Genomic DNA, 9,366 nt, shown 5'->3' on the forward strand with positions numbered 1-9,366 from the left:
CCTACATAAATAATAAAATGCACACAAGTTGTGGACACCCCGTCAACACTTTCACTGAAAATGGAGGTAAAGATCATACTGGCAGTACCTAATTTCCCTGACCTATAATAATAATATGCCACTTTCTCTTGCGTTTGTTAGTAATTGAAAGATCTTCCAGCTGCCTCATCGTTTCTGTGTTTCCGCAGCGCAGTTGTCGAGTCTGGTGTGTGCGCGTCCAGCTCTCAACGCTGAGTTTAGGGACCATTTTGAGAGCTGTTGCTTCTCAGCGTTGAATTTAGGGAGGTAGCCATTGTCTATCTGCCGCATCGGACAAATGAAGAGAAACGTAGTAATACACACCAATGTGGTTAACCACAAAGTGCATGTACGAGGCAATGGGGCATTGTAATATTTTAATGTAAAATTGTACTGCAAACATGCAGGGATTTTATGTTTTTATGTATTAAAAATCAATACAATTGCATTAATGTATTTATTATTTAAAAGTCCCCCAGATGCCGCTTAACTTTGCAGCGGTATCTTACCCATCTAACTTTCCTTCCTGTCTTTGTGCTCGTTGCTGTCAACAACACGCAGCTCGGATTTTTAAAAAACGCGATTGATGACCTTTTCTCGTCATCACTCTCTCCCTAGGAGATCGGTAGGCGGGCACAGCATCTCTTAAAACGCATTTGATTGGCTATTACTAGGCCGTAATATTATTACGGCTATTACTTGGCACTGATTCTGTGAACCAATAGAAACTGCTGCCATACAAACTGCTGTATTTAGAGCCGGTGATTGACACCTCTGCAGCAGTGTGCTTTCTCAGTGTCCCGAAAGCAGCTAAGGCACATTCTTGTGTAAAATCTGAAGACAATTGCTAACGTAACCCGACCCGACCTGAACATGTTTATTAAAACAACACATTGCAGTTAAAATTGAAGGCTGTTTTTCAATGCCTACCCTATTGCCATTGAAGATTGTACAGTAATATTTATCGAGATTACTCATGCCTTCCAAGGTAATATTACATTTTACTCTCAGTGTTAAAATTAGTGGGGAGTCACCTGATTTAAAAAAATAATAATAATTGATTTCAATAATTTTTTTCATGTACTACCTATTTTATATAGCTCCTCAAGGAAAATGTGTGAAAAGCATGTTTTAAAAACATTTTATTGACACAAACACCTTAAATGCTTACAGTCTATAAACTAAAACTCTTAGGGCTGTATTCTGATCACAGCGCAAATGCGAGAGCAAGCCCGTACGGCGCCTGCCCCATCATTAACATATTCGCCGAAGCATCTGATGGGCAGTGCAGTGGTGTCCCAAATAGACACAAATCGCCAACCCTGGCAGGTTACTCCCACACCCGAGACCTTGTCTGAAGCGAATAAATGGAAGAGCAGCTCACGTAGCAAAGTATTATTTTGCAAGGTAGGCTTGATCAGTGTTGGTCAAACTTTTTATATGCTGCCCCCTGTTCTTAGCATACATACATCTGGGTTTTCAAAAAATAAAAAATAAATAACAATTGACTTGGCTGCTAAATCTGAAGCTAAGATGCAAATGAGCCACGCCCATTGACGCGTTTGCCTTGCATCGCGCTGCAGAGCTGCGAGAGCCAATCTATCGCCTTCGCGTCTCTGCATACAATACCAAACGAATAAAAAATATTTTAACAATTTGTTAGCATTTATGTATTTAGCTAAATCTGTACCTTTTGTGGTTTAATCTAGGAAAAATACACGATTTACATTAAATCCGCGAAAAAACACCTATTAAAACATTAGTGCTTTCTTTTTAACTTGTCGCGCCACATGGAAGCCGCCATTTCGGCTCTGTTCACTGCAGTTTCACTGACACACTCGCCACTTCAAACATCATTTCCCCGGCTCCACCAGTCTAATGGTCGTCAAAGCTCATTTGAAGTGTAAACTTGGACTAATTTTCTGTCCTATATGTATTTATTTAAAATGTTCTATCCTTCAAAAAAATAACTTTTTTTTTTTACAGAACTGGCACTCAGTTGCGCGCCCCTTGACTCTCCGCGCCCACTCCCAATCCACACTGCGCACCACTGGCCTACATCATCACTAAAATAAATAAAACCGTAAACATTGTTTATGCACGGTTTTACATAACGTAACGTCTCGCTTCAGTATTGACTGAAAAATTAATTACAGCAAAAATAAAAAATGCGCGCACGCTTCCACTAAATGTTAACTACGCTCACACACAATAATTGTTCTTGCCGTTAAATGCAAAGCCCTCGGTCCGCCTTTGTGAAGGCGGACTCGTAGTACTGAGTGAAGCGCTGTGTGAGAGGGTGGATGGACAGATGCACAGTTGCATTAATGAATGAGTAATCTGCCCCGTCTCCCAGTGAACCACCAATCATGCAGGCGCTATTCCATCCTTGCACCGCCTGGCTGTGCTCATGCGCAGTCTGGCGCTGCTGTGCATGTCCAAGGGAGTGACGCATTGCGGGTAGCAACGCACCAATCAGAACGACCATCCCATCCTACACGTCCGATACGGGTGACAAGCCCGCAGCACGCCAACTTCCGCAAAATCATCTAGTTCCTTGGCTACTGTCTTATCTTTTATTTATTTTTTGTTTGTTTGTTTGCAGCGCCTTGTCACTGGCCACACGGATCTCTATTACTGGGATATGTGATTTCTCTAGTGGCATTAAAAATATATATATATATATCGATCGCATTTTTTTTTTGTGATTTGGCTCAGCTTGTGATTGGGGCAAAGGCAGTCTTGCGGAAGGATACAGGGCGGAGGGAGGCGTTTATGAGCGACAGTTAACGGCAGGTCGGAGTCAGTCTGCTTTCAACCGCGGCGGTGTTGGTGTCGTAGCTTTCGGGTTATAGTAATAGAGACTAGAATAATACAATGGTGAGTATTTTTGTAATTCAAACATGTATTGTTATTGTAAGTTTTTTTTTTTTTTTTTTAAACAAGGCACTAGTCTAATTACTGAAACAATATAAAGATGGAGACTTTAGTCGTTGTTTGGGGGGATGGGCAGGAGCGAATCATTTCCTGCCTGATGTAGTGACTGCGGATGGAGAGTCTTGTATGGGACGGAGTCGTGGCACATGCGTTGCGTTTAAATGTGAAGGCTCTCGCAGCTGGGATATTGCACGCTTGAGTTAGGCTGCAGTGTTAGTTGTAACTTGTGTGGAGATGTAGCACAGGATGGGCTGCCGAAATTGGTGGCGCGGGAAGATGGAAATATGGCCTTTTCTTTGCACAACATAGCCGGGCTGTATTTTGACTTCGGTTTGCATTGCACAGTAAGCAACGTGGGTGAAATTTAGTTTTCTTACGCAAAAAACTCTATGGTGAAGTTTAACGCGTGGAGGCTTAATCTGTCTTTGATTTGTCGTCAGTTTAAGCGCGTGGTGTCTGGAACTTCATATTTAATTTCTCTTGCTGTACGTGCATTACGTAATTTAACCTTTAGTCTGTTTTGTGAAAGCTGAGGAGGCACTGAGGCGTTCCCAGCTTCTACTTTTTTCATGTACCTAACCGAAGAGTAGCTATGCAATACATAAAACATTACCACATGATTCACTGGCTGCATTAATATCTGGTAAGTGCTATTTCTCAAGCACACCTGCAAACTAAAAACGACGGGGTTGTAAAAAGTCGGTGTTGCCACGTTTTCCTTTTAAAACTTTAAAATATCCTCGAAACTTTAATTGCAATTGCCCGTGTATCGCTCTGGTAATTCGTGTCAACTGTAAATGTTCTGCATATTGTCGGTGTTTGACTAGACCCTTGTATCCGCAGTTAGGCGTGGTGCGCTAAATAGCAGCGGGTATGCTTAGTTTGAGAAAGCAAATGAATTTGAACTATTCAGATTGACTCGAGCAAAACCGTAGAATAGTTAAATTTATAAAACTGAATTTTGACTACTAACAGTATTAGTAGGTACCAGTGTTGGTTCAGTTTCCTTCGGCTGGGGTACAGAGCCGGCATTCATTGCAAACGCTGTCTGGTGTGTGCATAACTTCTCGCAGCCTATCGATCGCTTTAGTCGGTGCTCCTGAATACTTTTGAGCAATCTTGCATGTTTGCCGTGTGACTAATGCGTAGTTCTAAATGCAGTTACTGCTAGGTTGTACAAACAGATCCCCTGTGCATTCATTCAGCCACGTTATAGATATGAATTGTGTAAGCGGGGCTTCCTGTTCTGAGTTTGACAGGAAACAAGCCTGTCTTTCCTTTATGAAAACACTAATTGCATTTCTCTTTTTCCCTGTAGGCTGATCAACTGACAGAGGAGCAGATCGCTGGTAAGATCCTTTTCATTAAAGGGGGTAGTACAGTAAGTGTACACAAGGCACTGCCTCGATTTGGAAGCAGTATTCAGTGAGTCTAGTGAGGTGCAGAATAAACGGACCCAGATTCAAAGTAATCTCAAAGCTCGTAAGGCTTCAGTGTGGAGGCCTACATTGTGAGGGGTGGTAAGGATCGGTCCCTTATTCCTGTTCTATATTACACACGTGGCCACGCAAAGGACTGGGGGAGGTCTGTTTAATGCTTTTGTATGAAGCATTACAATTAACTTGGGAATGCCTTGTAAACTTAAGATCTTGCATTGAATTCTAAAATGTACTGTGTAACACTAACATTATCATAGTTAAGCTAAACGACTTGGCAAATGGCTCATAGTATACCATGTAGTTAAGCACTGCTTTAATAGGAGCTCCTTGTATATGGTTGTCTTATTTCCGTCTGGCCAGTTAATGGTAATGAAGTACTGAATTGATCAGTACATATGTAAGGTCATTGTTAATCCTAATGTATCACACTAAATTGTGCCTAGCCTGAAAGCACTTTATTGATAAAGTAGGAGTGATTAAGTTATCTTGACAGTAATGTTTAATTACTCAAATGCACAAGTGCTGATTACCACAGTGGGATGTTTTTTTTCTTTTCCTAGCAGTATTGTGAAGACTTAATGCTTTGTGTGCTAAAAGTGGGCCAGTATTAATTCATGATTTAAGGCATGCTATTAATCCTTAAGATAACTTGCTGTCAGTTTAGTCTGCTTTTGTTAAAGTCCGTCTTGAAACTTGTGGGTAGAACACATGAAGAGCAGGTCTGTGGGTGCTCCGTATGACTTCTGCAGTGAGGCATTGTAATGCAGTAGCCCCCGCTTCCTGCATTGCTACCTGCTGAGTTATGCTCAAATCACAATGCAACTGCTTTCCAGATCTCTAAGCTTTCAGTTGTGATTGCGTCTTCTGATTTAATTTTTTTTAAAACAGTTTAGTAACATTTTTAAATGTACAGCTCTACTCCTCAAATGAAGGGTTATGTGTTTATAAAGCATTTGCAGATCCTATTTTGAGAATGCTTAACCTTCCCCTTCTGCAGTCAATGTCTCGACCGGGCTTTTTAGACATTTTTTTCAGAATATTGCTTAACTGGGAACTATCAATACATTGGTTATCATTTAGACTGGGGAGAACAATGTGAACTAGGTCACCACAAGTAATCTTTTATATTCTGTTTTAATCCTGCTTGGTAAAGTTGACTGTGGAAAGAATGTTGTAAAAGAAAGGGCCTTCAGTATTGTTAGAAATAACTCATTTTAATTCTGTGTGGCATGTCTAGCTGGTGTTAGAAATGTTGTCCAGCAGCTTTGTCAGCTTCTCCAGTAATTTGCTGTTTCCTATTGTTACAAATGTTTCTGGTGGTACTTGTATTTAAGAATCTTTCTATTCTGAAGTAACTCTAAATGGATGTCAACGTGAAAACAGTGTTAATAGTAACTTTTAATCCTCCCTCTAATTGCAGAATTCAAAGAGGCTTTCTCACTATTTGACAAGGATGGCGATGGCACAATCACCACAAAGGAATTGGGAACAGTTATGAGGTCACTAGGTCAGAACCCTACAGAAGCAGAACTACAAGATATGATCAATGAAGTAGATGCTGATGGTGAGTACAAATAATATTTAGTGAATTTTGTTTTTATAGGTGCAATTTTTACATAATCTGTCTGCAATAGGTAATGGAACCATCGACTTCCCCGAATTCCTGACCATGATGGCAAGGAAAATGAAAGACACAGACAGTGAAGAGGAAATCAGAGAAGCATTCCGTGTATTTGATAAGGTAAATCTGTTCCATCACAATATCCTTGCATTTAGGAAAATGTGTGGCTTTTTTGCACCTGTACAGTTTGAAATTATGCACCCATTTTAATTTGTGCACCCCCCGGCCTGTGTGCTTTGACAACCAGCTGTCGCTGTATATGTATGGTGGGGTGGATTTCAAATGTTCTGTGCAAAGCCTTATACAAATGGGAGTATATGCTATTAAACCTATGCTCTTGCATAATATTAGAGGGTGGAGGGTTAAACCAGCATTTCTGAACTAACACTGGCATGTAGTGGGAATGCAAATATTACACTTCACTTCATATGTGGCTGTTTCTTTTCCATTTATAGGATGGTAATGGGTACATTAGTGCGGCAGAGCTTCGTCACGTAATGACAAACCTGGGTGAGAAGTTAACAGATGAAGAAGTTGATGAAATGATCAGGGAAGCAGATATTGATGGCGATGGTCAAGTGAACTATGAAGGTATGTCTTTAAACTTCCATTTGAGTTTGAAGGGTGTACAACCTGTTCTGGTTTAAATTTGACTTGCACTGTGGGTCAGTGCTCAAACTTATCCACTTACCATTTAAACAGTACATATGACATGTAGGCTGTATTAAACATTCATGATAGAATAAAATCTTCCAATATGCTGCAGCACCATGAAAAGGTAAATTTGTACTTGTCTAAATTTGTTTCTCGATACACCAAATTGACTTGCTATTTGTTTAATTGGAAGTTGCTTTAACAAAAACCTTTTGATGCAGTGTGTAGGCTGCTGATCAAGCTAAGCTGCCACATGTTCAATGACCTTTTCTAATCTAACACTTAAGATGCAGAGGTTGTCCAAAGCAGTGTACTTGGCTGCTGTAATTTTGAAGTGTGGGAAGCCTGGTGTATTTTGCATTGAGTGAACAGTTTTGTTTTTGTACTAATTCATTTTATTCTGTTTTTCCAGAGTTTGTACAGATGATGACAGCGAAGTGAAGGCTTTGTACAGAAATTTATTGTATAAAAATGTTTATTTGCCTTTCTTTGTTTGTAATTTATCTGTAAAATGTTTATCCCTCCCCTGCTGTCCAAAGGAAATGCATGTATAGTACTTAGAATTCAAGTCCTCCTGTCCCCCTCTTTGCTGTCATTGTGTTGAGATTCGATCAAGTTAACAGATGTATGTGGCTTCATTGAAGTGCATTTAAACTTTGTGCACGATACACTTACCACAGCTTGAAGTGAGAAAATCTTGGTATACCTGTTTGAAGTTGGATGTCACTTGGCAACAATGTTGGCATGTAAACATTAATGTGGAGTAGTTACTCTGCATGGACTATGGACAAAAGTATATATGAAATTTCTCAGCCTTGCACTATTGCAAAACGGGTGTATCATCCAGGTACTCGTACACTAACTCTTTTTGTATTTGCTGTTCTGTACCAGAGAACTTGTTCTGTTCTTACTATGCTTTTAATTTTGTTTAGACACTTTTTTTTTTTTTTTTTTTTTAACTGCTTATGGCAGACATGCCTCAAAGATCCATTCCAAGTTGTATATTTTTGTTTTCCAATAAAATTTACAATTTAACCCAAACTTCTTGTCTTTATTAAAGTTAAACCAATTTAGTTTAAGATTCCTTTTGGGTATGCAATGTAGTAGTTTTAACCACAGAAGGGTGTGTTTGACATCGGCATAGTACAATGCTAAACAGTCAGGTAAACAACCTGTGGCCTTTCAGTTAATGTTACACATGTGGCGGGGCAGGGTTACAACCAAATCTGTAGGCAAACTTGTAATTCGAAACTTTGTGTAGATCCTGAATTGGATAACTGACTTCATCTTGGTTTGGAATTGTGAGCAGCTACATATTGCAGGTCATGTTTATAAAATGTTGTAATGTATGTTCTAGCAAGCTTGTGGATTCCATAACTGGTATGTGGCCATCCTTGATATTGCACAAGTGGTTATTATACATTAGCTATAGTTATTGTCTGTCCATAAAACTGGCTTTGGTCTTATATAACTTGGAATTTAGTTGCTGGCAAGGAATTTATCACTCTAAGTGGTTTGCTAGTCTGAAACTAGAAGTGTTGGCTGTACTTTATTCCAGACCTTTTCAGTGCTGCGAATCCTCATAATTGGCGTTGCAAATCACTCCAGATTTTGATTAATGTCCATTACTTGAAATACAAGGGGCTGGTATTTGATGGGGAATGTGTTTGTGTGCACATGAAAGAGTTGATCACTTCCAAGCTGTGCAGTGGTGGAGAGTGACAGGCTAGCCATATAATTCCAGTCCAGTAACCCAAAAGTTTTTGTTCCTCCTGTAAGTGGACAAGCATTCAAGTGCTTGGAACATGTCATAGTTGTAGTAAAATGTTTTATATTTCAATTCCAGTTCCTAAGGTATACAGTAACACCCATAATGTGGGAGAAATGTATCTTTTTTTTGTTTCTCTTTGGCTATTAGATTTGTTTTTTTAATAAAATATATTTCAGACCATGTTGAAATAAACCACATCATGTTATTGACTTTGTTTCATGTATGGCATGCTATGTTTGTGTTTAAAGTAAGAGACAAGCTGCACCGTGAAAAAGTGTACAGTAGGTAGGGCTGGGGGACATCCTGAGTTCCAGTTTTGCTTCTCTTGCATTAGATTATTTTGGTATACTGTGTAATAGTTACTTGTATCCTAATCCATGTACTTCATAGATGACCTGTAAACTGGGGGGGGGGGAATCTGCCTAGTTCAGGTTTTTCACCAGCATTTGGAACAGATTATCTGAATATCAATAAGTAGGGACAACTAACTACCTTAACGTAAGCTCATTTTCTTCACCTAGGCTATCATATTCTATAATACACCTGTAAAACATCACTTCCTGCTTGTGTGCACTGATAGTTTCACTAAAGGTGGCACAGCCTCCAGTCTAAATACTTCATTTTTGGCCGTGACTAGTAGGAAACTTTCTATTTTAATAGACCCTTGTTGTTTGAGAATGCATAACCCAAGCTCATGGTTAAGGGATCCCTTGTAGTGTGTTTGCTTTGCCAACTAGTTTCCATCCACCCAGTGTATAGACTACCCCCTACTACTCCCATGAAAGATACTGTGCATACAGAAACATGTTTATAACTACACTGTTCATTTTCAATCTGCTGGGCTGGGTTCACAGACCCCAATTAGCACAAGTTTTGGACTAGCTAAAGCAACATTGGGTAGTCCAAGAATGATGCTAATTAGAGTG

General features: G+C 39.7%; 1 protein-coding gene across 1 annotated transcript; it reads left to right on the forward strand.

Annotated features, from left to right (window-relative positions):
- The first annotated feature begins 2,796 nt into the window (after window positions 1-2,796).
- On the forward strand, window positions 2,797-7,710 carry LOC121316330 (calmodulin-1). The gene is made up of 6 exons (XM_041251387.1): window positions 2,797-2,898; window positions 4,274-4,304; window positions 5,815-5,958; window positions 6,029-6,135; window positions 6,471-6,606; window positions 7,082-7,710. The coding sequence occupies exons 1-6, from the start codon at window positions 2,896-2,898 to the stop codon at window positions 7,108-7,110; spliced, it is 450 nt and encodes a 149-aa protein (XP_041107321.1). The 5' UTR covers window positions 2,797-2,895; the 3' UTR covers window positions 7,111-7,710.
- Window positions 7,711-9,366: the final 1,656 nt, after the last annotated feature.

This window comes from Polyodon spathula, chromosome 5 (genome assembly GCF_017654505.1).
Source record: "Polyodon spathula isolate WHYD16114869_AA chromosome 5, ASM1765450v1, whole genome shotgun sequence".
In the NCBI taxonomy this organism is placed as follows: Eukaryota; Metazoa; Chordata; class Actinopteri; order Acipenseriformes; family Polyodontidae; genus Polyodon; species Polyodon spathula.

What these genes read in the sequence shown, in the direction of transcription:
- LOC121316330 (XM_041251387.1), top strand. An exon ending in CAATGAAGTAGATGCTGATG is followed by an intron (nt 5,959 to 6,028) that starts GTGAGTACAAAT and finishes TGTCTGCAATAG; the next exon opens with GTAATGGAACCATCGACTTC. An exon ending in TGGTCAAGTGAACTATGAAG is followed by an intron (nt 6,607 to 7,081) that starts GTATGTCTTTAA and finishes CTGTTTTTCCAG; the next exon opens with AGTTTGTACAGATGATGACA.